Below are 27,505 nucleotides of genomic sequence, written 5' to 3' on the forward strand. Positions count from 1 at the left end.
TTCTTATGCTTGGTGGTGGCCTCTTGCTGTTAGTAGCCTTGGGCGGGTTTCACAGGTCTCAGTGTTACCCTTTAAACGTTTCAAAAGCACGAAAGAAATGAAGATACGCCGTAGGTTTGTGATTGGACTCAGGATTTCAGATAGAGATGATGGTTTTGATGCTGCTTAAAACAGTGCGGCGTGTACATTGCAGAGAGCTTGAGGATTAGGGTCAGACTTTTTTTTTTCTTGATGGTAAAATAGGTATAACATGAAATTTGCCATTTTAAGTGGCTTTACAGTTAAGTGGCATTAAGTACATTCACATTGCTGTGCAAACATCACCATCCATCTCTAGGACTTCTTCATCTTCACAGTCTGAAACTCTTTACACGTTAAACTCCCCATTTCTCCTTTCCCCCAGCCTTTAGCAACCGCCATTTGTCTCTGAATTTGACTGCCCTTAACATCTCATATAAGTGGAATCTTACAATATTTGCCCTTTTGTGACCGGCTAGGGTCAGGTTTTTGCAGATAAATGAGATATTTCTTTATGCGTTAGTGGACGTGTTCGTTGCCTGCCTCAACAGGTGTGTATACAGGAAATACTTCACTGACACTTAAAGTTGCAAATTTTTTTTTCCCTTTTTTAGGGGGAGCAAAGACTAGTATTTAAATTGCTGATGTCAATATGAACGGTTCACTCCCTTTGATATGGATATCCATTTTTGCTGTCTGATTTTCCATGTTTGAATCATGAAGGAATCCATGCAGGGGTAAATAGTATCCTTGGCTTTAGGTAGTGTCTAGTTGGAGTCACTTCCCTAGGAAGCTAAGAGTTTTCACTTAGAGAAATAATTTTCTCTTAACCTTGAAGATACATTCTTTGCATAGATATTAACCACTCCAAACTCTTGACCAAGACTGGAACTCTGGCAATAATATACTTAGGGATTTATTGATGTCTGTTTATACAAGAATCTTTTAAAGCAGCAAAACTTATTCAAGCATAGAGGTTGTTTTCTTACGTGATTACTGTGTTTTAAGTCATGTTTTAGACACTGGAACTGCCTATTCTCATGTTGAAACATTCGCATCTCTAAGTTCATTATTAGAGGGTTTAACCTGGTGGCCACTGAAATTAATGCTTATTTTGAAAAAGTAAGTTAGGGAGTGCTTCCAAGTAACCTTAATTCATGATACGACATTGTAGAGGCACTGAATGATTGACTGGCATTTTTACGTTAGTATTTATTAGTAAGCTAAAAATTTTTATTTCTTAAAATCTAGGAATCAGTGATGGACCTTCAGTCTCTGCATTAACAAATGGTTTTGACACTCCAGAAGAGAGGTATCAGAAGCTTAAAAAGGCAAGTGGATGTGCTAGGAAATCTTTTTCTTTCTCATGTTAGTCTTCCTTATGTTAAATGATAAATATTGTTACTAAACTTGTGCATTAAGGTTTTGTAAGTGCAGTATTTTCTCCTCAAAGCTAGCCATGAAGTGATTTTTTTGTTTTGTTTTGTGTTGTTTTAGAGACAAGGTCTCGCTCTGTCACCCAGGCTGGGGTGCAGTGGCATGATCACTGCTCTGTGGAGCCTTGAACTCCTGGCTCAACTGATTCTCCTGCCACAGCCTCCCAAGTAGTTGGGACTACAGGCGCAAGCCACTGTGCCCAGCCAATTATTATTATTTTTTTTAATTTTTACATATTCTTTTGTAGAGATCGGTCTCACTTTGTTGACCAGGCTGGTCTCGAACTTCTGGCGTCAAATGATCCTCCTGCTTTAGCCTCCCAAAGTGCTGGGATTACAGGTGTGAGCCACCACACCTGGCCTTAAAGTGTTATTTTAATGATATTTAAAACAGCAAAAATAATTGTTTGCTGGAAAATATTTTGGGGAAAGTTTAGCATTTTCAGTGTTAATTTGATTCATAGGAAATATGAGGCAGTTATTTTAATCATTTGGAAATAGACCTAATATGATTCTTTGGATGATGAATAAATAGGTCCTTAAATGGGAAAAGTATTATGAAATGTATACAAATTAATAATGCTTCTGATTCATATGTGTAATCTGTTCTAATTGGAAGTATTCTGCTGAAGTCTCATTGAGTAATTCAGAAAGCCCACCTGTTTGAGAATGCTATGCTCACATGGAATATGCAGCCCTTTTGTGACAGATGTTTTATTTCCCTTTTCCAGCATTCCATGGACTTTTTGCTATTTCAGTTTGGCCTTTGCACTTTTAAGTATGACTACACAGATTCAAAGTAGGTTGTGTTAACAAACGTTGGGAATTCCGTTTTTGTGGCACAATGTCACCTCCTAAGTCTCGTTTTATCTTATCCCAGGTATATAACGAAGTCATTTAACTTCTATGTTTTCCCGAAACCCTTCAATAGATCCTCACCAGATGTCAAATTTGTTTGTCAGGTAAGTAGCATAATTGAGATTTTTCTTTTCTGAATTGCTGATGAGGCAGCATGGAAATGTGAAATCAGAATTTGGTTCTCTATTAACTTTGGGCTTTGGGGCAAATCATTTCACCTTTGACCTTCAGTTTTAGGGTAATAAATTCATGACCCTGTTATCTCCTCCTTTGCTGTAGAATGAATTAAGGAGGGCCAGGTACGGCGGCTCATGCCTATAATCCCAGCACTTTGGGAGGCCGGGGAGGGCGGATCACGAGGTCAGGAGATCGAGACCATCCTGGCTAACACTGTGAAACCCTGTCTCTACTAAAAATACAAAAAAAAAATTTGCCGAGTGTGGTCATGGGTGCCTGTAATCCCAGCTACTTAGGGAGGCTGAGGCAGGAGAATGGCGTGAACCTGGGAGGTGGAGGTTGCAGTGAGCCGAGATCACGCCCCTGCACTCCAGCCTGGGCAACAGAGCGAGACTCTGGCTCAAAAAAAAAAAAAAAGAATGAATTAAGGAATAAGATACAGAGACAGACAGACAGATATGAGAACATGAGGTTTAGTAATTCTAAAGCTGAATTTGAGAACATAGTTTTGTAACTCCATTTGGGATTTTTATTATTTTACCCCCAAGTTGAACCACCTACACATCAAGACTTGCAGGCTTCTTGGCTGGATGTGGTGGTTTACGCCTGTAATTCTAGCAGTTTTGGAGGCCAAGACGGGAGAATCACTTGAGCTCAGGAGTCTGAGACCAGCCTGGGCATAAAATAGTGAAACCTCATCTCTATTTTAAAATAAAAATTAAAATAAACAAAACACTTGGAGGCTTCTCCCTATCCTTACTCATTCTCCTCGCATCCACTCTGAGGGTGTAGACCTTTATTTTCTGGAAAAGCAGAGTATGTGTGTATCCTATCCAAAAAGAGAAAGCCCAGAAGGGGTTCAGGTATTTATGCTGACTTCCTTTTCTCAAGCTCGCTAATTAGGAAAGGGGGGTAGAAAAAAAAACTACTGTTTCTCTTGAGGAGAAGAGAGCTTAATTGATGGGTCAATATTAGGGAGGTTCTCCTTCAGGATATTCCCTCTAGAGGTGTTGTAGCTGACCTGGTAGACACTCAGTAAATATCACTTTTTCCTTTCTGCTCTCTTGATTATCTGTTGTAATGGATAAGGAGAATGTGAGTAAGGGGTATGGTTGTGTGGCTATGTGATTAAAGATAAGTCTTAATCTTTTCTCCCTTAAAATCTTGCATCCTATCTTCTCTCCCACTAACAACATGAATTCATTTGAGTCTTGCCGTCTTTCCCTTCTCTTGCAGATTAATGGTAATGCAGTTATGAAAGCCTCGAGGGTAGGCTTCAAGTGATTGAGTTATGTCAAATTCTTTCTCAAAACTGGCAGTATATAAACAAATGAAATCGAGAGTTAATCATATGCTTATGGGCAAAAGAGAAAAGGTGAAGGTTAAATTCTGGTCTTATAGACAGTTTCCTAAATTAGCAAGTAAACCAGTTGACGTTTTACCTTTACCCTGCAATCAGTTAATAGCTATTTATCAATCACCGTGGTATGGGATACTTAAAGAGTATTTATAAATTTTCTTTTCTTTTTTTTTTTTTGAGACGAAGTTTCGCTCTTCTTGTCCAGGCTAGAGTGCAATGGCATGATCTAGGCTCACTGTAACCTCTGCCTCCTGGGTGGAAGCGATTCTCCTGCCTCAGCCTCCCGAGTAGCTGGGATTACAGGCATGCACCAAGATGCTCAGCTAATTTTGTATTTTTGGTAGAGATGAGGCTTCTCCATGTTGATCAGGCTGGTCTCGAACTCTCGACCCCAGGTGATCTGCCCGGCTTGGCCTCCCAAAGTGCTGAGCCACCGCACCCGGCCTTACAGTTTTGTTTTGTTTTGTTTTTTTTTTGGTAAATTTTCATTGAGGGAAAAGTAGGCTCAGTTGGGAAATTTGTGTGGATATAGTTTTCTAGCAGTACCAGCAACACAGAATTATTTAAAGTGGGTTCCATGGCTTTGGCCAGGGGTTAATCAAACAAAAGCAGAGGGTGGCAATGAGACACCTTGGGGATGGCACTTTGTTTTTTTTTTTTTGAGATGGAGTTTCGCTCTTGTTGCCCAGGCTAAAGTGCAGTGGCACGATCTCAGCTCATTGCAACCTCCACTTCCCGGGTTTAAGTGATTCTCCTGCGTCAGCCTCCTGAGTAGCTGTTATTACAGGCATGCACCATCATGCCGGCTTACTTTATATTTTTAGTAGAGATAGGGTTTTTCCATGTTGGTCAGGCTGGTCTTGAAATCCCGACCTCAGGTGATCCTCCCATCTTGGCCTCCCAAAGTGCTGGGATTACAGGCATGCACCACCACGCCGGCTAATTTTATATTTTTAGTAGAGATGGGGTTTCTCCATGTCTGTCAGGCTGGTCTCAAACTCCTGACCTCAGGTGATCCTCCCACTTTGGCCTCCCAAAGTGCTAGGGTTACAGGCATAAGCCACCACATCTGGCCGATGGCACTCTGTTCTAAACAACCAAGACAAAACTTGTTATTTTGAGAAATGTATTGGAAACAGATCAGAGGAACTTCACCCATTGTACAAACCATGATTGTACACCTGGAATACTTAATACAGTTGTAGTTGCCAGCCACTCCTTTAAAAAAAGCTATCATGGACTTGAAGATAGCCCAGAGAGTAATGTCTAAAACAGATGAATAAAAATGCCAGGATTCTCTAGTGTGGAAAAGCAAAGGCAGAGAAAAGGTTTAGACTCTGTAAATTTGGGAATTGTATGAAAAGGTAAATGTATTTTTGGATTTTCTTTGGTCTCTCATTTAAGGTTTTTGTTTTATTAAAAATTCTATAGTTGTAGCAGAGTTGCATACAAGGGCATTAGTTTCTGGAGTTAGTAAGTAGGGTGAAAATTGGGTCAAAACCTCTCTCAGAAAGCTCTTATCACCCTTAAAGCATATAGGATTTGAGGATGCAACAATTTAATATGTTCTTTAAAAAATAAGACCCTGTGTGCGCAGTGAGATGCTCCCATATGCTTGTCAAGATGTGGAGGAATGGGCTGACAGAACCACACTCACACCCAGAAGAGTGTGTTTGTAGAATAGTAGGGCAGTCAGCATAGCATGACATTTACATCATTTTTGTCTTCTCCTTTTTCTTTTCTTCCTCTTCCTTTTTCAGGCTGAAGATCTGTAGTTGAATTCATAGAAGGTATTTTATATATATGGTTGTGAAAAATTGAAGCATAACTGCTGTATGTAGAGTAACAGATGTGTTTCTTTTCTTTTCTTTTTTTTTTTGAGATGGAGTCTTACACTGTCGCCCAGGCTGGAGTGCAGTGGTGTGATTTCGGCTCACTGCAACCTCCGCCTCCTGGGTTCAAGCAATTCTCTTGTCTCAGCCTCCTGAGTATCTGGGACTACAGGCACCTGCCACCACGCCCTGCTAATTTTTGTATTTTTAATAGGGACAGCGTTTCACCATATTGGTCAGGCTGGTCTCAAACTCCTGACCTCAGGTGATCCACCCGCCTTGGCCTCCCAGTGTGCTGGGATTACAGACGTGAGCCATCGCGCCTGGCCAGATGTGTTTCTTTTTTTTTTCTTTTCTTTTTTTTGTTTTTGAGACGGGGTTTTGCTCTGTTGCCAGGCTGGAGTGCAGTGGTGCGATCTTGGCTCACCACGACCTCCACCTCCTGGGTTCAAGCGATCCTCCTGCCTGAGCCTCTGGAGTGGCTGGGACTACAAACATGTGCTACCACGCCCAGCTAATTTTTGTATTTTTAGTAGAGACGGGGTTTCACCATGTTGGCCAGGATGGTCTCGATCTCTTGACCTCGTGATCTGCCCACCTCGGCCTCCCAAAGGGCTGGGATTACAGGTATTAGCCATGGTGCCTGGCTGTGTTTCCCTTCTTATATCCTTTTCCCATGCCACTTCCTTCCCATTTTACTCCTTTTTTCCTAGCTTTTATGTACATGTATACATATAGACATATGCCTAGACACACATACATATTAGCTTTTTTTTTTTTTTTTTTTGGAGACAGAGTCTCTGTCACCAAGGCTAGAGTGCAGTGATGTTGTCATGGCTCACTGCAGCCTTGACCTCACCGGCTCAAGTGATCCTCCTGCCTTAGCCTCCTCAGTAGCTGGAACTACAGGCACATGCCACCATGCCCAGCTAATTTTTGTATTTTTTGTAGAGCCAAGGTTTTACCATGTTGCCTTGGCTCGTCTTGAACTCCTGGGCTCAAGCGATCTGCCCACTTTGGCTTCCCAAAGTGCTGGGATTACAAGCACGTACCACTGCGCCAGGCTTACATTGTAAAAAATGGGCCGGGCGTGGTGACTCACGCCTGTAATCCCAGCACTTTGGGAGGCCAAGTCGGGCGGATCACGAGGTCAGGAGATTAAGACCATCCTGGCTAACACGGTGAAACCCCGTCTCTACTAAAAATACAAAAAAAATTAGCCAGGCGTGGGGGCGGGCGCCTGTAGTCCCAGCTACTCGGGAGGCTGAGGCAGGAGAATGGTGTGAACCTGAGAGGCAGAGCTTGCACTGAGCCAAGATCGCGCCACTGTGCTCCAGCCCGGGTGACAGAGCGAGACTCCGTCTCAAATATATATGTATGGAATCCTAATATTCACATTTTATGCAACTCGCATTTGCCACTCAGCAGAAGGTCTTTTATTTTGTAGTATGGATAGGTATAATTTGTTTAATCAGTTAATTGAAATTTGGAGGCTTTCCAATGGTTATCAGCAATTCTATAGTCAACATCTGTGTTCAGTATATCTTTTTGTATGTGTAAGAATTTTTTTGTATTGTAGATTTCCTAGAAGGGGAGTTGTTGAGACATAGGATATATGCATTTAAAGTTTTGATGCATGTCTCAAATTGTCCTCCCAAATATCTGTTCTCATGTCTTGAATCTTTTTATTTTTTTTGAGACGGAGTCTCACTCTGTCACCCAGGCTGGAGTGCAGTGGCACTATCTTGGCTCACTGTAACCTCCACCTCCTGAGTTCAAGTGATTCTTCTGCCTCAGCCTCCCAAGTAGTTGGGTCTACAGGTGTGTGCCACCATGCCTGGCTAATTTTTGTATTTTTAGTAGGGACAGGGTTTCACCATGTTGGCCAGTCTGGTCACGAATTCCTGACCTCAAGTGATCCACCCGCCTTGACCTCCCAAAGTGCTGGAATTACAGGCGTGAGACACTGCTCCCAGCCTCATCTCTTCAATCTTGAACGTGTTACATTTATGACAAATCAAAGGTAGTGGCTAGTAAACTCCAAAAGGTTTTGTTAGTTCAAAGGTTTTTTTTTTTTTTTTTTTGAGACGAAGTCCCTGTCGCCCAGGCTGGAGTGCAGTGGCACGATCTTGGCTCACTGCAAGCTCTGCCTCCTGTGTTCACGCCATTCTCCTGCCTCAGCCTCCCAGGTAGCTGGGACTACAGGCGCTGCCACCATGCCCAGCTAATTTTTTGTATTTTTAGTAGAGACAGGGTTTTCACCGTATTAGCCAGGATAGTCTTGATCTCTTGACCTCGTGATCTGCCTGCCTCGCCTCCCAAAGTGCTCGGATTACAGGCGTGAGCCACCGTGTCTGGCCAAGTTCAGAGGTTTTCTTAAAAATTGTGGTAAAATATACGTAACATAAATTTTATTATTCTAACCGTATTTAAATGTATAGCTCAGTGGCATTAAGTACGTTGACACTATTGAACAACCCAAAAAGTGTTGTTTTGATTAGAAAATAAGCAGCTTCAGAAAAGGCATAGATGACTCTGACTTTGAATTCAGTGGGATAAAGGAAAGTAGGATGTTTTGGTGTCTAGTACTAGAAGGACAAAAATGCCTTCCACAGTTTGTGTTTCAGTGCCTTTGTCAGAGATGGAATGTTTAGGTGGGCAGAGTTATAAGAACACTCCAGCCATGGTAGACAGAAGCCCACAGACCAATCAAAATGCATTGAGTCTTGGTTCTTGGTTCAGGACAGGATTAAAAAAGAAGTGGGGGTAGGGAAAGATTGCTTGTTGTAAAGTATAAAAGCCTGGACACGATGGAAGTCATTTGCATGCGCTCCTATTTGTTTGTGTGTTTTTCTGTGTTCAGATTGTCTTTTTATCTCACCATTTCAAAACGATTTGTTTTGGTTATTAAAGATATATATGGTATTTACCTTTTAACATATGATTAAAAAATTAGTAAATGAAAATTTGAAAGAAAAGAAAAATGATACAATCACTATGGTATGAATAGAACACAGAATTTGTGCCAAAGAAAGTGTAATTTGTGTGTCCCTGAGCTTCCTAGTAGCAAAGAAAAGAGGGAAACACAGTCATTCCGTGGTCCATAGGATTAGGACAATCCAGAACTCAGGATTAATATAGCTTTCCCCAGAATAGAGACCTCAGAACATTTACCCTTGAATTATAAGTAAATGATTACTGTAGAAAACCTGATCTTCAATCACATCTCTGAAGTCAGTACTGTGATAAGTTTAATGGAACTGTTTGTTACCATGTCCTTCAATCTAGACTGATGGCATAATGTCAAAGTACAGTGCAGGAAAGGGACCAGATGAAAATGATTCAGATGTGTAGCCTGCTGATGTTCTGACTTGGCCAAGAATAAAATTAGAGTAGCTACAGTAATGCTTATTTCTTAAGTTCATTTGAGTATGAACTCCATAATTTTGCCATGCTTGTGTTTCATCTATAGTATTGTTCACTTAATACAGTGTTTTTTGTTTTTTGTTTTTGAGATGGAGTCTCGCTCTGTCGCCCAGGCTGGAGTGCAGTGGCACAATCTCAGCTCACTGCAAGCTCCGCCTCCCTGGTTCCCGCCATTCTCCTGCCTCAGCCTCCCGAGTAGCTGGGACTACAGGTGCCCACTACCGCGCCTGGCTAATTTTTTGTATTTTTAGTAGAGACGGGGTTTCACCATGTTAGCCAGGATGGTCTCGATCTCCTGACCTTGTAATCTGCCCGCCTGGGCCTCCCAAAGTGCTGGGATTACAGGCATGAGCCACCGTGCCCGGCCAGTGTTTTTTTTTTTTTTTTTTTTTTGAGACAGAGTCTTGCTCTGTCACCCAGGCTGGAGTGCAGTGGCATGATCTCGGCTCATGGCAACCTCTGCCTCCCGGGTTCACGCCATTCTCCTGCCTCAGCCTGCTGAGTAGCTGGGATTACAGGTGTGCACCACCACGCCTGGCTAATTTTTGTATTTTTAGTAGAGACGGGGTTTCACCATGTTGGTCAGGCGGGTCTCGAACTCCTGACCTCTTGATCTGCCTGCCTCAGCCTCCGAAAGTGCTGGGATTACAGGCATGAGCCATCACACTCAACCTGTTTTTTGTTTTTTTTTTTAAGAGACAGAGACTTGTTCTGTCACCCATGCTGGAGTCCAGCGGTGTGATCACAGCTCACTGCAGACTTGAACTCCTGGGCTGAAATGATTTTCTGATTCTCCCGCCTCAGCCTGTGGGATAGTTGGGACTACAGATGGGAACCACCACACCTGGCTAATTTTTAAATTTTTTGTAGAGATGGGTCTCCCTGTGTTACTCAGGCTGGTCTCGAAGTCTTGGGCTCAAGCGGTCCTCCCACCATCTCCTAAAGTGCTGGGATTACAGGTGTGAGCCACTGCACCCAGCCTAATATATACTTATTTTTAAATAATTTTATTATTATTATTTTTAATTGAAATGGGGTCTTGCCGTGTTGCCCAGGCTGGTCACACAAACTCCTCGGCTCCAGCGATGCAACCACCTCAGCCTCCGAAAGTGCTGGGATTACAGGTGTGAGCCATCATGTCCAGCCCAGTCTAATGTTTTTATTTAAATCTGGGAACATATTTTGGCTCATGCTAGGTTCGAGATATATTTGTTTCGTAAGGCTTATTATTGGGAACTTTCCTTTTGATCTTTTTGTTTTGAGGCAAGGTCTCACTTTGTCACTCAGGCTGGAGTGCAGTGGCATGATGGTAGCCCACTACAGCCTCAACCTCCTCACCTTCCATACTTAAGTGATCCTCCTACCTCAGCCCCTGGGTAGCTGGGACTGCAGGCATGTGCTACCATACCTGGCTAATTTTTAAATTTTTTGTGGAGATAGGATCTCACTGTTTTGCCCAAGCTGGTCTTTAACTCCTGGGCTCAAGTGATCTTGCTCACTTGGCCTCCCTAAGTGCTAGGATTACAGGTGCGAGCCACCGTGCCTGGTTTCTCTTTTGATCTTCAACATTGAGAACATTTAATTAAGATTTTGGGTTTTCATTATCTAATTTGAGGTGGATGTCAGTGTCTTATAACCTGTGCATGTGCCTGTGTTAAACTTGAACCTGGGACAGGGTAATAAAATACTAGTTCTATTTATAGTTTCCTAGTCAGTACTGCAACAGTCAAGCGATCAGGAGCTTTCTGCCTATTGGGAGAATAATCCGTTCGCCCAGTGGAATTTTTTTTTTTATTTTTGAGACAGTCTTGCTCTCTCGCCTGGGCTGGAGTGCAGTGGCTCTCTCGGCTCACTGCAACCTCCACCTCCCAAACTCAAGAAATTTTCCTGCCTCAGCCTCCTGAGTAACTGGGATTGCAGGTGCACACCACCACACCTGGCTAATTTTTTTTTTTTTTTTTGAGACAGAGTCTTGCTCTCTCGCCTGGGCTGGAGTGCAGTGGCTCTCTCGGCTCACTGCAACCTCCACCTCCCAAACTCAAGAAATTTTCCTGCCTCAGCCTCCTGAGTAACTGGGATTGCAGGTGCACACCACCACCTGGCTAATTTTTTTTTTTTTTTTGAGACAGAGTCTTGCTCTGTCACCCAGGCTGGAGTGCAGTGGCAGTGGCACGATCTCGGCTCACTGCAAGCTCCATCTCTCGGGTTCACACCGTTCTCCTGCCTCAGCCTCCCCAGCAGCTGGGACTAGAGGCACATGCTGCCATTTTTAGTAGAGACGGAGTTTGACCGTGTTAGCCAGGATGGTCTCGATCTCCCGACCTCGTGATCTACCCACCTTGGCCTCCCAAAGTGCTGGGATTACAGGTGTGAGCCACCGCGCCTGGCATACCTGGCTAATTTTTGTATTTTTAGTAGAGACAGGGTTTCACCATGTTGACCAGGCTGTTCTCAAATTTCTGACCCGCTGGTCTCGAACTTCTGACCTCAAGTGATGTGCCCACCTCTGCCTCCCAAAGTGCTGGGATTACAGGCGTGAGCCACTGTGCCGGTCTACCCAGTAGATTTTTAAAAAATATTATGAAGTAGGCTGGGTGTGGTGACTCACATCTGTAATCCCAGCACTTTGGGAGGCCCAGGCAGGAGGACTGCTTGAGTCCAGAAGTTTGAGACCGGCCTGGGCAACATAGTGAGACCCTGTGTATAAAAAAAAAAATTGTGAAACAAAGGATGTTTGTTTTGTAAGCTATAAAGGAGAAGAGCCCAAATATTTTAAGCAAGTTAATGGATTGTTTGTGGAGTAGAAATTCCTTGTATTGTGACCTCTGGCACATCGCTTCCTTCCCATATTGTCTTTGTTTTCTTGTTTGAGTTACTTCTCTGCATCTCTTTATATTCCTGCCACTAACATCCCCAAAACATGTGTTCTGTTTACTCTGTTTCAGAGCTCCAGCATTGACTTTCTAGCAAACCAGGGATTTGATTTTAATAAAGTTTTTCGAAATGGTAAGATTATGGGTAACCTATCTTTAGAGCTTATAAACCTTCAAAATATCCTTGGGAAGTAAGTCTGAACTTGGTTGAGAATTATTATTTTGTGCCTGCTGAGACACAGTCTTAGAGTTCCAGCATACATGTGCAGCCAGTACACATATGCAGCCTTAGAATTTTTAAAAACTTGCTTACTGTGATTTTTTTTTTTTTTTTTTTTTTTTGAGAAGAGTCTTGCTCTGTTGCCCAGGCTGGAGTGCAGTGGTGTGATCTCGGCTCACTGCAAGCTCTACCTCCCAGTTTCACACCATTCTCCTACCTCAGCCTCCCGAGTAGCTGGGACTACAGGTGCCAGCCACCACGCCTGGCTAATTTTTTGTATTTTTAGTAGAGACAGGGTTTCACCATGTTAGCCAGGATGGTCTCGATCTCCTGACCTCGTGATCTGCCCACCTCGGCCTCCAAAAATGCTGGGATTACAAGTGTGAGCCACCACGCCTGGCCTACTGTGATCTTTTTTTTTTTTTTTAAAAAAAAAAAAAACATAATCAGCCATGAGCTAAACAGAATAGATGCTACTTCATTTAACTCTGATAAGGCCTTTCAAACTCCTGTTTTTATCGAGTGCCGTTTATTCTACCACTGGTGTGATATAGTGGCCTAACTCTCCACCTGTGGGGAGTGCTTCCTTGTTTTCTTCCAGTGTAACAAGAGGTATGTAGTTTAGAAATGTCCTGTATTCCACTGATGCTGTAATGAAAACCCTCTTTTCCAGCTAGTGCATGTTTATGTTTATTTTATTTTTTATGTTTATTTTTTGTAACACCTCTGCTGGCAGGAATTATTTTTAATTTTTTTTTTGAGACAGGGTCCCACTCTGTCACCCAGGGTGAGTGCAGTGGTGCAATCATAGCTCACCGGAGCCTTGACCTCCTGGGCTCAAATGATCCTCCCACCTCACCCTCCCAAGTAGCTGGAACTACAGCTGTGCACCAGCATGCCTGGCTGATTTTCGAATTTTTTGTAGAAATGGGATTTCGCCATTGCCCAGGCTGGTCCCAAACTCCTGTCCTCGAACAATCCACCTGCCTTGGCCTCCCAGCCTGCTGGGATTACAGGCATGAGACACCACACCCTGCCTACCTGTTGCTTTTTTAATAGTTGGAGACAGTTTCTTAGTTTCTTATGGGAGAAGAAAAGTGCAGACTGCACGATTGATAATGGCTAACTTGCTAGGGTGATGGCCTGGGGAGCACCTGAGGAAGGGACTGTGTCTTGTTCTTTTCACATACCCTTGCATAGCATGATTTCTCTTCTGTATCAGGGAGGTGACCACCAAATATTTGATGCATAAATGGGTGCATGACTACTGGACATTAGAACATTTCAGATTGGTTTTCCTTCCTCTCCATTTGTTTCTCTAAAGGTGTTTGGAAAGACTGTGCTTTTTGCAGTGGTATTAAGTATGTAGAAGGTCAATATTTTAATTTAATTATTTACATAAATTTTGTTGTTTTTCCCCCATGGTGAATGTAGAATTAATGAATGAAAGAGGGAAGGAGGTTTATCCCAACAAAAATAACTGAACTTTTCTCAAAAAAAAGTACATGGACTTCAAATGAAGTCTCTTCTCAGCAGAACCTCTTTGCAAGGTGTTTAGTACCCATGCCATATTGGTGGTGTTTTGTTTTTTTTTTTTTTTTTGAGACAGAATCTCACTGTGTCACCCAGGCTGGAGTGCAATGGTATGATCTCGACTCACCGCAGCCTCCGCCTAACAGGTTCAAGCGATACTCGTGCCTCAGCCTCCCGAGTAGCTGAGACCACAGGCACATGCCACCACGCACACCTTATTTTTGTATTTTTAGTAGAGATGGGGTTTCACTACGTTGGCTGGGCTGGTCTTGAACTCCTGACCTAAAGTGATTCACTCACCTTTGCCTCTTAAAGTGCTGGGTTTACAGGCATAAGCCACCGGGCCTGGCCCATATTGTTTTTTAATTGTTTCAGTGATGCTGCATCTTAATTTTTACTGATTTTGATCTTTGGAGGTAATAAAAACCAACTTGTTTTGAGCCAAAACTGCTTCACATAGTGACTGAACCAGCAGAGCAATACAGTTTGGGTACTATAAAGAATTTTTTTTTATTCGTCTCATACTTGACTCTGAAAGCCATTATAAAATATAAGTTCCAAATGCATTTAGAGCACTGTATTGGACTAGTGGCAGCATCTCTTGAAGGAACCACTTTATCTGGTACTCATATGGATGCATAGTTCTAACTTGTTTTTTTTTTTTTTTCCCATAAAAGAAGAGAAACAGCCAGATTGGAATGTGCCTCCTCCTTCTGTTTTATAGTCATGCCCTGGAATATTTTAGTCATGATAGTCAGGACTCCCAGGTCATCCATACTACCAAGCCTCATCCCATGCTGTTGTTGATATGCTCTAAATCTGACTTAGACCCTCATCTCTCTCCATTTTCAAGGCTTTCCATTCAGGCTCTGTAAATGTCAGGCCCTTTCTTTACAGCAGTCTTCTCTCAAGTTCCTTTGATTTCCTTGTCTGGAAGGAAACCAGGTGACTCCTTGTTAGTTTCCCCCTGTAGCCTTCTCCATCCCCGGTGGTTTTCCCTCTCACTCTTGTCTTCCTCTGGCCAGGCTGTGCTAGGTGTCCTCCTTGTTTCCCCACGCCACCTTCAGACACCTGAATTTTCTTTTCTTTTCTTTTTCTTTTTATTTTTTTTTTTGAGACAGTTTCGCTTTTCTTGCCCATGCTGGAGTGCAATGGTGCGATCTCAGCTCACCGCCACCTCTGCCTCCTGGGTTCAAGTGATTCTCCTGCCTCACCCTCCCAAGTAGCTGGGATTACAGGCATGTGCCACCACACCCAGCTAATTTTGTATTTTTAGTAGAGACAGTTTCTCCATGTTGGCCAGGCTGGTCTCCAACTCCCGACCTCAGATGGTCCACCTGCCTCGGCCTCCCAAAGAGCTGGGATTACAGGTGTGATCACCGTGCCTGGCCCCTGAATTTTCTTTTGTACGGGAGCCACCATTCTCAGGCTGTCACCAGCTCTGCTGCCCCTCTGTGCTGACACCTGTAGGCACAGCGTGCATCGTAACCTTGGCTTTGGTGTGTTATCATTCTCTCCACTCCTGCCCGTCTCTGGGTGACTTTAGTATCCTCAAGGATAACCAGCAAATGCTCTGGTCTGTTTCTTGACCAGGTGGTCAGCATCTTTCTATCTCTCTTTAGTCCTCTATACCAATGGCAGCGTCATGGGTCTTAGGGTCAAAAACTGCTCCTCTCATTTACTCTTTTTTTCCCCCATTTTTGAGACAAGGTGTTGCTTTGTCACCAGGCTGGAGTGCACTGGCACATTCATGACTCACTGCAGCCTTGACCTCCTGGGCCCAAGTGATTCTCCCACCTCAGCCTTCCGTGTAGCTGGAACCATAGGTGCACACCATCATGTCCAGCTAATTTTTACGTTTTTTATAGAGGCAGGGTCTCACTATATTGTCCAGGCTGGTCTCAAACTCCTGGGTTCGAGCAGTATTCCTGCCGCCACCCCCTAAAGCTCTGGGATTATAGGAGTGACCTGTTGTGCATGGTCTCATTTATTGTTTTTAGTGTTTTTAATGTTTCTTTTTTTGAGAGTACTACTACTTGTGCTTCTGATTCACTTGCTCTGGTACCTATTTCAGCAATCTGTTGACTTCCATTGCTTTTTCACTATCTGTTGCCTTCCCGCTTCTCCTCTATGTGTATTCTTCTCCGTGTATCATACCAGGAGGCACGTGATGTCATTTGTCCCAATACTGGTGATGTTAACGTGGACCACTTTTTTTGCCAGTTAGTTTTAGCATCTATTGATAGTTCTTGCTTTAAGCAATTATCGTTGACTAATGGTGGTTTTCTACGTTCATTGTTCTTTCTACAAATTCCTTAGTGTCCCATGGCTTTGTTGTTATTGTTGTTTTGAGACTGTCTCATCCTGTCGTCCAGGCTGGAGTGCAGTGGCGTGATCTTGGCTCACTGCAACCTCTACCTCCCAGATTCACGTGATTATCCCACCTCAGCCTCCTGAGTACCTGGGACTATAGGCGCGTGCCACCATGCGTGGCAAATTTTTGTACTTTTTGATAGAGAGAGGGTTTTACCATATTGGACAGGCTGGTCTTAAACTCTTGATCTTAAGTGATCCGCCCTCCTCAGCCTCCCAAAGTGCTGGGATTATAGGCATGAGCCAGGCGCCCGGCCTCCCATGGTTTTTTTTTTTTTTTTTTTTTTTTTTTTTTTTTTTGAGATGGAGTTTCACCCTTGTTGCCCAGGCTGGAGTGGAATGGCGCAATCTTGACTCACCGCAACCTCTGCCTCCCAGGTTCAAGCGATTCTCCTGCCTCAGCCTCCAGAGTAGCTGGGATTACAGGCATGTGCCACCACGCCCGGCTAATTTTGTATTTTTAGTAGAGACAGGGTTTCTCCATGTTGGTCAGGCTGGTCTTGAACTCACGACCTCAGGAGATCTGCCCGTCTTGGCCTCCCAAAGTTTTGGGATTACAGGCGTGAGCCACCGCGCCCCGTCCCCATGGCTTTTAATACCACCCGTGTCCCAATGATAACTAAATGTATATCTCAACACCTTTCTCTTGAGCTATAGGCTTGTAACTGCAGCTTTTAATTTGTGTATTCCCTTAGATGATTTAACATGTCCGTGGTAGGGCGCGGTGGCTCACGCCTGTAATCTCAGCACTTTTAGAGGCTGGGATGGGCAGATGACCTGAGGTCAGGAGTTCAAGATCAGCCTGGCCAACATGTTGAAACCTTGTCTCTACTAAAATACAAAAATTAGCTGGGTATGGTGGCGGGCACCTGTAATCCCAGCAACTTGGGAGGCTGAGGCGGGAGAATTGCTTGAACCCGAAAGGTGGCGGTTGCAGTGAGCCGAGATCGTGCCATTGCACTCCAGCCTGGGTGACAGAGCAAGACTTCGTTCTAAAAAGAAAAAAAATAGTATGTCCAAAAGGTAGCTTTTGATTTTCACTCCTTGGACCCCAATACCTATTTTTCCCCTCATTGTCTTCACATCAGTTAGTGGCCCTACCATCTTCCCAATTGCTTGAACCAAATAGCAAGGTGTTTTTTTAATTTTAATTTTAATTTTTTTTTGAGACAGTCTCACACCGTCACCAGGCTGAAGTGCGGTGGCACGATCTCGGCTCACTGTAACCTGCCTCCGGTGTTCAAGTGATTCTCCTGCCTTAGCCTCCCAAGTAGCTGGGACTACAGGCACACACCACCATGCCCAGCTAATTTTTGTATTTTTAGTAGAGACGGGGTTTCACCATGTTGGCCAGGCTGGTCTCCATCTTTTGAACTTGTGATCCGCCCGCCTCGGCCTCTCAAAGTGGTTGGATTATAGGCGTGAGCCACCATGCCCGGCCGCAAGGTGTTACTCTTGATTTTGCCTTTCCCTTTATCCTTCATCTCCAGGATATCAGTAAGTGTTACCTCTTATGTCTAGAAAATCACTGTCTCCTTCTACCCTGCCATCTCTACACCAGGGTTACAAACAAGAGCCCACTGCTGGCTCCTTGTTTTGTAAATAAGATTTGTTGGACTACAGCTATGCCTGTACATGTACATTTTGTGTATGGCTGCTTTTGTGCCACAACAGCAGGGTTGAGTATTGCGACAGAGACCCCCATTGCCCACAAGCCTAAAACATTTACCATCGAGCCCTTTAAGAAAAAGTTTGCTGGCCGTGCGCGGTGGCCGTGGCTCCCGCCTGTAATCCCAGCACTTTGGAAGGCTGAGGCAGGTGGTGAGGTCTGGAGTTCGAAGCCAGCATGGCCAACATAGCGAAACCCTGTCTCTACCGAAAATACAAAAATTAGCCTGGTGTGATGGTGCACGCTTGTAATTCCAGTTACTCGGGAGGCTGAGACAGAAGAATTGCTTGAACCTGGGAGGCAGAGGTTGCAGTGAGCTCATATTGTGCCATTGCATGCCAGCCTGAGTGACAGAGTAAGACTGTCTCACAACAAAACAAAACAAAGAAAAAGTTTGCTGACCTCTGATCTGAGTTCTTGTCTCTTGCCTGGACAATTGCTCCTGACTTGTTTCATAACTTCCACTCTCAGAGTAGTCATCATGGCCTTTGAAACATTATGCAGATAAGGTAATTATCTTGCTTAAAATCTTCTAATGTTGTCCAGCCACTGTTAGAATAATGTACATTTCTTACGCTGGCCTGTGAGGGCCTGCAGAATCTTGCTCCATACTCTCTCCAATCTGATGCCGTACCATTCCATTTTTGCTCATGACATCTGGCCACACCAGCTCCTTGCTGCTCCTGGAACCGTCCAAGCCATTTCCATGTTCTGGGTATTAGTACTTGTTTCCCCTACCCGAAGGACTCTTCCCCTAGCTCCTTTCGTATCCGACTTATTCTCATCCTTTGGGTTTTCCCTGACTTTCCTGATTTTCTTGTCAGAAGTAGTTCCCTTCACTACAGAGCAGGATGCATCAGCTTGTCACTGTTCATTCCCAGTGCCTAATATAATGCTTTGGCACAGCATAAGTGCCAGATAAATATTTCTTGAAAGAAGACTGAATGAATGGATGAATGATAAACACATTTCAAAATCATTTGCCTTTCTGTTCATTTTTTGAGATGTAGTTAAATATGGTAAATCTTTCCTGAGTAATTTAGACTCTTTGGTTTGTTAAACAAATTTTATGTTAGACAGTTACTTCTGCTAATGCATTCTTTTTAAAATCGTGTTTAGGAATTCCATATTTAAATCAGGAAGAAGAAAGACAGTTAAGAGAGCAGTATGATGAAAAACGTTCACAGGCGAATGGTGCAGGAGCTCTGTCCTATGTATCTCCTAACACTTCAAAATGTCCTGTCACGATTCCTGAGGATCAAAAGAAGTTTATTGACCAAGTGGTGTAAGTTCCTAAACTAAAACTAAGTGTGCATTGTGTGCTATATATTGGGGATGACAGGCATCTATATCTCAAACCTGTGCTTTACAAACATAGTACACACACGGGTGTGATGTTGTGAATGGCAGGATATAATTGTGGCATATTAAAAAAAAAATTTTTTTTTTTTTTTTGAGACAGTCTTGCTCTTTTGCCCAGGCTGGAGTGCAATGGTGCAATCCTGGCTTACTGCAACCTCTGCCTCCTAGGTTCAAGCAATTCTTGTGCCTCAGCCTCCAGAGTAGCTGGGATTATAGGCGTGCACCACCACACCCCGCCTGATTTTTATATTTTTAGTAGAGACGAGGTTTTGCCATGTTGGCCACGCTGGTCTCGAACTCCTGGCCTCAAGTGATCTGCCCGCCTCAGCCTCTCAAAGTGTTGAGATTACAGGCATGAGCCAGCATGCCTAGCTGGCGTATTCAAATTAGTGTAACAGCAACAAATTGTAAATAGAGTTCCATGTATTGTACTTGGACTTGCTACATGTCACTAGGCAAGAGATTTCAGTACGTGGGCAGACCTGCGTGGATTTTTTATTTTATTTTATTTTTTTTAATAGAGACGGATCTCACTATGTTTCCCAGGCTGGTGTCAAACTCCTGAGCTCAAGGGATCTTCCTGCCTCAGCCTCCCAGAGCTCTGGGATTACAGGCATGAGCCATTGTCCAGCCCCTTTTCTTGTTTTTTAAATGCTAATCAGCTGACTTCTAAAACTTGCATGGACTGAATACCTGACAGCCACTGTCCAATGTCCTTGAAGGCAGAGGAGTGGATCAGGCTTATCCAGCCTGCAGCATGTCCATGTTCTCTTTGCTTGCAGTAAAGGTGCCGACAAGCAGATGTGATCTTGGACAAGTGTCTGGTCTTGCTCAGCTTAGTTGTTGGTGTAACCATTTTACTGGGAAAGTCAAAAATTAAATCACTTGTATTGACGAGTCCTTGAGAAGTTGTCACTAATAAATAGCAGCAGTAACCCTCTTCCCCCCAAAATACGCCAAATAAAGCTTTTTTATTTTATGTTATTTATTTTTTGAGACAGGGTCTCGTTCTGTTGCCAAGGCTGGAGTGCAGTGACGCGATCACAGCTCACTGCAGCCTCAACTTCCTGGGCTCAGGTGATCCTCCCACCTCCGCTTCTGGAGTAGCTGGGACCACAGTTACACTGCACCACTCCCAGCTAATTTTTAAGATTTATTTTTTGTAGTGAGGGGCTCTCAGTATATTGCCCAGGCTGGTCGTGAACTCCTGGGCTCAAGTGATCCACCCAACGTCGACCTCCCAAAGTGCTGGGATTCTATGCCTAGGTCAAAATAAAGCATTTTTTAAAAAGTCTTTGAACTAAAATTTCTAGGGTAATTTTGTAGAATTACATTGTCACATGTTCTTATAGTTAGGCTGTTTTTGGTTGTGATTATTTTCTTGGTTGATGACTTCATTCCTTAAAGGTACTGATGGTTATGGTCTATTCTTATTCCTCAGAGAGAAAATAGAGGATTTATTACAAAGTGAAGAAAACAAGAACTTGGATTTAGAGCCATGTACCGGGTTAGTTGTCCTGAACATTTCTGCATGTTCTTTTTTTGGAAAGGTAGATGGTTTGTGGCATTTGATGCATGTAGTCTTTTAAAAACAGCTTTATAAAGGGTCTTTTTATTATTGCTATGTTCTCAAGAATTAAACACTAACTTTAGCGTTACACAGTGGGGATGACTGTGTATACTGAGACACTGAATGAATGCTTTGTCCTGTACTTGGAGCGGAGAAAACTGTTGTGCAACCTTGACTTTCAGTTATGCCCAAGAGTGGCATAATTAATTTGGCCTTGAGGCGCGCTTAATACGTGAAGGCTTCAGAAGAAAGAATTCACTTTCAGGCTACTTCCACCCTTTTAATTTCTCTCTGTATTCAGAGAACATTAGCATTTCAAAGAGTCAGTAACGTGATTGTCTTTTTTTCCTTTTACTTTGTGAGGAGTTTCACAAAAGTGTTTCAGTGCATCTGTCTACTTCAAGCTCTCTTTATGCAGCTGCAGGAAGCAATATTTTGATTAGACAAGAACTTCTACCTCTTCAATAAAAGCAGCATAATATTGAAGAAAATTTTAGAAGACAAGTGATGAGGAATTTCCCCCACCTCAAATAACCTGCGTATTTTTGTTTGCAAATTACCTATCAGTTCTAATGAAGTCTCTTTTTAAAGCGAAATCCTTCTCAACAAATGCTTGATCAGTTTGGATTTACTTCTAATGAGCCAAAATCAATACCTTTTCTTTTGTTTTTATAGGTTCCAAAGAAAACTAATTTATCAGACTTTGAGCTGGAAGTAAGTATTTATATTGTATGCAGGAGCTCTGTGGGGGACCCAGGATTTAAAGACTAAATATAATCTCTTAGTTCTCATTTCCTTTTTGAAATTCTGCGGTTCTCAGTGATTTGACTACATGAAGTTCCCCCTACTTTCTTAAGTTGAATACTCACTTAATTTTCTTTTGTTATTGTTTTTTAACAGATGCTTTAAGGCTTCTTAAAATAATTATCAATTTGGTGCATCTGTTAAGCTATGGATTGGTAGTGTTTTTGTCCTTTGGGGTATACAATAAATATTTGGTTTTCAGACCTAGGAAATACTCAGATGAATGCTTTTGGTAAAGCAAGAGTTCATAACTTAGGGTGAGACTATGGATGGGTTTCAGGAGGTCTGTGAATCCCCTGAAATAACATCCAGACTTTTGTGTGTGTATTTTTCCAAGGATGTTTCCCTTGGTTTCCTTGTGTTTGCAGGTGGGTCTTCAACTCAGAAATTGAACATTGACATAGACAGGTGGACATTTCCATTTGACTTTGGGGACCTTGTTCTTCTGTTGGAATCTACCAGTGACATGTATACTGGGAATATACTTTGAACACAATAGGAAAGGGCTGTTTAGTTTGCCCACACTCCTTTCCTGTCATGTCGTCCTTGCAGCCTACTCCACCTGCATTCCAGATCCCTCTCCTCCTTGGCTGATGCAAGCTGTTAATACCATGCAAAACTACAGCAGAATTGGCCGTCTAAAACCTTCTCTTTATATGCCCTGTGCAATCTAAAAAGACTCAGGCCGGGCGCAGTGGCTCACTCCTGTAATCCTAGTACTTTGGGAGGCCGAGGTGGGCAGATCACCTGAGGTCAGGAGTTCAAGACCAGCGTGGCCAACATGGTGAAACCCCGTCTCTACTACAAATACAAAATTTAGCCGGACATGGTGACACATGCCTGTAATCCCAGCTACTTGGGAGGCAAAGGCAGGAGCATCTCTTGAACCCTGGAGGCAGAGGTGCTGTGAGCCAAGATTGCGGCTTGGCACTCCAGCCTGAGTGGCAGAGTGAGACTCCATCTCAGAAAAAAAAAAATAAATAAATAAAATAAAAAGACTTTCACAATTTCAGTTAGGAAACATTTTTATATTTGGAAGCAAGATTTGACTCTGTGGTAATGAGTTGACTGTATTTTGAGATGTAGGACATTTTAGAAAGTGCCTAAGTCCTGGCCAGGCGCAGTGGCTCACACCTGTAATCCCAATACTTTGGGAGGCCCAGGCGGGAGGATCACGAGGTCAGGACATCGAGACCATCCTGGCTAACACAGTGAAACCCCGTTTCTACTAAAAATACAAAAAATTAGCCGGGTGTGGTGGCAGGTGCCTATAGTCCCAGCTACTTGGGAAGCTGAGGCAGGAGAATGGCGTGAACCAGGGAGGTGGAGCTTGCAGTGAGCTGAGATCGCGCCACTGCACTCCAGCCTGGGCGACAGAGAGAGACTCTTGTCTCCAAAAAAAAAAAAAATAGAAAATACCTAAGTCCTTAAAAAAATTAATTTGAAGTCAAATCCACGTTTATGTGTTTAAGAGCAAGGGTAAGGAAACATTTAGCAGCTGAAACGTTATAAAATAAATGTGCTGTAAAGTCTCCATTGTAGTGATAATTATTTCGTAGTTAATAAAACTTACTTAATTAGTAGCTGGATAGTTGCTTATAAAATACTTTGGGATTTAGCTGTCATTGACTCATCTACTGATACTATGTTTTTCTTTTCTTTAGGTTTCCGAAAGGCATTCATGTTGAGACTTTAGAAACTGAAAAGGTAACCCCAAGAATTATCTAGGGATAACATTAAACACATCCATTGTTACACTGTTATGGGTTTCTTTTTTTTTTCTTTTTTTTTTTTCCTCAGGGTCTTTCTCTGATTACCCAGGCTGGAGTGCAGTGGGTAGTCACGGCTCACTGCAGCCTTGACTTCCTGGGCTCAGGTGATCCTCCTACATCAGCCTCCCAAGCTGGGACTACAGGCTCGTGCCACCATGCTTGGCTAATTTTTTATATTTTTAGTAGAGACAGGGTTTCGCCCTGTTGCCCAGGCTAGTCTTGAACTCCTGGGCTCAAACAATTTGCCTGCCTCGGCCTCGCAGAGTGCTGGATTACAGGCCTGAGCCACCACGCTCAATCCTTAGTGTGCTGAAAGTCAGAATTTGTATCTTGTCTGTGCTTGTTATGAGCTAGGTAACCTAGGGTAAGTCATTTGACCTCTTTAAGCCTCATTTTCTTCTGTACATTGGGACTGAGCATGATAACGGTGATCTATACTTTCTCATAGCCTTTTTATGGTGATACCGTGGGTAAGTGGAAGTGATGCCTTGTAAACTTGAAAGTATACAAATATTAGTTTGTATTCTTACTATGGCAGAAAGCTATAATGGTACATGTGAAGAAATGGCTTCATGTTGCGTGGGCAGACAAAATTAAATTTTAGAATCTGGGTCGTAAGCATAGCTATTGTCCTGAGTACACAGGGCACACTGATAGAATTGTGATGGGAAGTGGGTGGCTAGTGGTGGGTTCCTTCTGCAGTTTTTCAATTTTATAATTTGTTGTTGCTGTTAAGTCAGGTATAAAATTAGAGATTAAATAAAGTAGGAAAATAATCTTGGTAGATAATTTATCTTTAGTGGACACAAAATATATGTGAGAAAGAAAGTACTAGTTATCTGACACTTGGGCAGAAAATCCAGAGCTTTTTCTTATGGTAATACAACATATAACATATGTAAGTTTTGTTAATGTTAATACAACATATACATTTTACTTTAAAACTCTTCAGAAATCGATGTTCAAATGCAATATAACTTTTTTAGTATTTGTCATAGGAAATGTCTTATTCTCACAGTCTGTTGGTATTTTTAACTGATGTCTGTTGGGTTGAATTAGTAAACCGTAGGAAAATGTCATGGAAACACAGAGACAAAATTTGGTTTGTAATGCATCAGCTCAACTTATATTGGCATTTCAAAGTATTTTCTGTTGTATTTGGCTCATGAAAGACTACAGTGGCTGGGCATGGTGGCTCAGGCCTGTAATCCCAGCACTTTGGGAGGCTGAGATGAGCAGGTCATTTGAGCCCAGGAGTTTGAGACCAGCCTGGACAACATGGTGAAACTCCGTCTCTACTAAAAATATAAAAAGAAATTAGCCAGGCATAGTGGTACATGCCTGTAGTCCCAGCTACTCAGGAGGCTGAGGTGAGAGGATCATCTGAGCCCAGAAATTTGAGGCTGCAGTGAGCTGTGATCATGCCACTGCACTCCAGCCTGAGCAATGGGAGTGATAACTTGTCACACATACAAAAAAAGTGCAGTTACAAAAATTACAACTTCTGGCTGGGTGTGGTGGCTCATGCCTGTAATCCCAGCACTTTGGGATGCCAAGGTGGGCAGATCACTTGAGGTCAGGAGTTTGTCAGGAGTTTGAGACCAGCCTGGGCAACATGGTGAAACCCTGTCTCTACTACAAATACAAAAATTAGCTGGGCGTATTGGTGCGCACCTGTAATCTTGGCTACTCTGGAGGCTGAGGCAGGAGAATCGCTTGAATCTGGGAGGCAGAGTTTGCAGTGAGCTGAGGTTGTGCCACTGCACTCCAGCTTGGGTGACAGAGTGAGACTGTCTCAAAAAAAAAGTTCTAATGGCAGCAGAAATCTGAATTTTTTGGATTAAGTTGTCTCTAGAAAATTGTATGTATCTGTGGCCAGGACCGTGGCTCACACCTGTAGTCCCAGCACTTTGGGAGACTGAGGCGGGTGGATCACCTGAGGTGGGGAGTTTGAGACCAGCCTGACCAACATGGAGAAACTCCGTCTCTACTAAAAATACAAAAATTAGCCGAGTGTGGTGGCACAAGCCTGTAATCCCAGCTACTCGGGAGGCTAAGGTAAGATAATCGCTTGAACCCAGGAGGCGGAGGTTGCAGTGAGCCGAGATCATGCCATTGCACTCCAGCCTGAGCAACAAGAGCGAAACTCTGTCTCAAAAAAAAAGAAAAAGAAAAGAAAATTGTATATCTGCTTTATGTCTTTTAGAAGGAGCGATATATAGTTATCAGCAAAGTAGATGAAGAAGAACGCAAAAGAAGAGAGCAGCAGAAACATGCCAAAGAACAGGTAATTGGGCTATGTTAATTCTTGGGGGGTGAGAAATGGCAACATAAATATTGATTTATTCCTGTCTATTTCAGATCATATGTTGGATTCAATTTAATGAATAGTTTTCTTTCATAGAACAGTGGAATTGGCAGAAAAACCTGGACTAGAATAAGGGGAAGTTAGGTTTAAGCATGAGACATAGCTAGCAAAGTGAGTCTGACGTCACTGATGACCAGTGTCTACTTAAACCAGTCCTGAAGAAAGTACTCTTGATTCTCATTTAGCTTGTGTCACTGAGTGTCACTATCCTTTAATACTGCAACGTCTAACTTCATGTATAGTTACTAGTTTTCCTTAAACCAAGTTCAGAGCACATGATCTGACAGATGAGGATGACATGCTTAGGTTGTACTGTTGGAACATCACCCTGCTTGCTGTGTGAAGAATGGTTTCGAGTGAGTAAGACTGGAGGCAGGAGACTAGTTAAGCTGTGGAGTAACCTAGCTAGGAGATGTTGGTGACCTGGCGTAGGATAGTGAGTAGCAGTGTAGATGGAATCTGGAGATACTTGGAAGGTAGAATCCATGGAATTTATGACTGAATGTGGGTGGTGGAGGAGGAAGGGGGAAGGAGGAAGATGCTCATGCCAGGCATTTGCACAACGGGGTAGACTGCACTCCATTCACTTGGAGGGGTTGGCTGGAGTGACATCGGTTGGGGGGAAAGGTGGAGGAGAGAGGAGTGGGTTTGCATGTGGATGAATGTCATGCTCATACGTACATTAGGCAGGGTCACTCCTAATTGACTTAACCACAATGACCCACTTTGGGAGACAGCATATTACCTACACAGAGAAAGATTAGCAAAAGGTGCTGCCTGTGGTCCCTGTCCCACATACTAAAATGGACAACGCAGAAACAAAAGGTGCCAGTTAGAGGCCAGGTGTGGTGGCTCATGACTGTAATCGCAGCACTACTTTAGGACGCTGAGGTGGGAGGATCACTTTGAGCTCAGTAGTTTGAGACCAGCCTGAGCAACATAGCGAAACCCCATCTCTACAAAAAATACAAAAAAAATTATCCAGGTGTGATGACGTGCGCCTGTAGTCCTAGCTACTTGGGAGGCTGATGCTGGAGAATTGCTTGACCCCGGGAGGTGGAGGTTGCAGTTGCAGTGAGTTGAGATTATGCCACTGTACTCCAGCTTGGGTGACAGAGTGAGACCTTGTCTTAAAAAAAAAAAGATACGAGATGATTGCAGCATGTGTTTTGTGATGTGGCTTCACTGAGGAATGAGTTCTAGGCTGCAGCTCAGGGCTTTGATACTCTGCAGCTCTCTTCTGAGAGGGCGAAGCAGAGAGCCCCACACCTCCTCAGAACCCAGGAGGCAATGAGGAACTGTTTCATGACAGCCTCCCAGGAGTGACAGGGAAGGGGGTGGGAGCTGGCCTCATAGCAGCTCCTTAGAAGCCTCTGCCTCCCACCCTTCCCTCCTGATGTGTTGTGCCAAGATGCAGATGAGTCTGTGGCCAAGACGCAGATTAGCCTTTACCTGCATGGCCCGTTTTGATACATGCAAGGCCACCAGGGCACCATGGCATCCCCTAGAGTGGAAAAAGATGTTCCCCCAGAGTGGAGAAAGATGTTCCATTCTGGTTTTGACCTGATGAGGTTTCGAGTGTTTTTAGGACATGCAAGGGTGGATGTCCTCTCAGCAGGTTTGTCAGTGTTGAGCACAGGAGACAGGTGAGGGCTAGGCATGATTGTCATTGGCAGAGAGACTGGGACTGGATCAGAGCAACTGCGGAGTACGTGAGGAATGAGAAGAGGACCTGGGGCTGAATCCTGAGGATCAACAGCATTTAAATGATAGGCAGAAGTCGACAAAATGTACCGGGAGATTATTGTGGTACACAGCCAAGGGAAGAGAGAAAAAGGGGCAGTCAGCAATGTC

General features: G+C 43.4%; 1 protein-coding gene across 12 annotated transcripts in view; it reads left to right on the plus strand.

Annotated features, from left to right (window-relative positions):
- Positions 1-27,505, plus strand: part of LOC115932699 (poly(A)-specific ribonuclease PARN-like) — a 108,402-nt gene that overhangs the window by 768 nt on the left and 80,129 nt on the right. For all 12 annotated transcript variants that reach the window (XM_063699613.1, XM_063699614.1, XM_055365799.2 and 9 more), the window contains exons 3-11: positions 1,270-1,349; positions 2,186-2,253; positions 2,335-2,416; positions 12,053-12,113; positions 18,895-19,060; positions 20,579-20,644; positions 21,383-21,421; positions 23,176-23,218; positions 25,490-25,570. In XM_063699613.1, the coding sequence (XP_063555683.1) occupies positions 1,270-1,349; positions 2,186-2,253; positions 2,335-2,416; positions 12,053-12,113; positions 18,895-19,060; positions 20,579-20,644; positions 21,383-21,421; positions 23,176-23,218; positions 25,490-25,570 (686 nt within the window). The remainder of the gene's footprint in view (positions 1-1,269; positions 1,350-2,185; positions 2,254-2,334; positions 2,417-12,052; positions 12,114-18,894; positions 19,061-20,578; positions 20,645-21,382; positions 21,422-23,175; positions 23,219-25,489; positions 25,571-27,505) is intronic.

Source organism: Gorilla gorilla, chromosome 18, assembly GCF_029281585.2.
Source record: "Gorilla gorilla gorilla isolate KB3781 chromosome 18, NHGRI_mGorGor1-v2.1_pri, whole genome shotgun sequence".
Classification (NCBI taxonomy): Eukaryota; Metazoa; Chordata; class Mammalia; order Primates; family Hominidae; genus Gorilla; species Gorilla gorilla.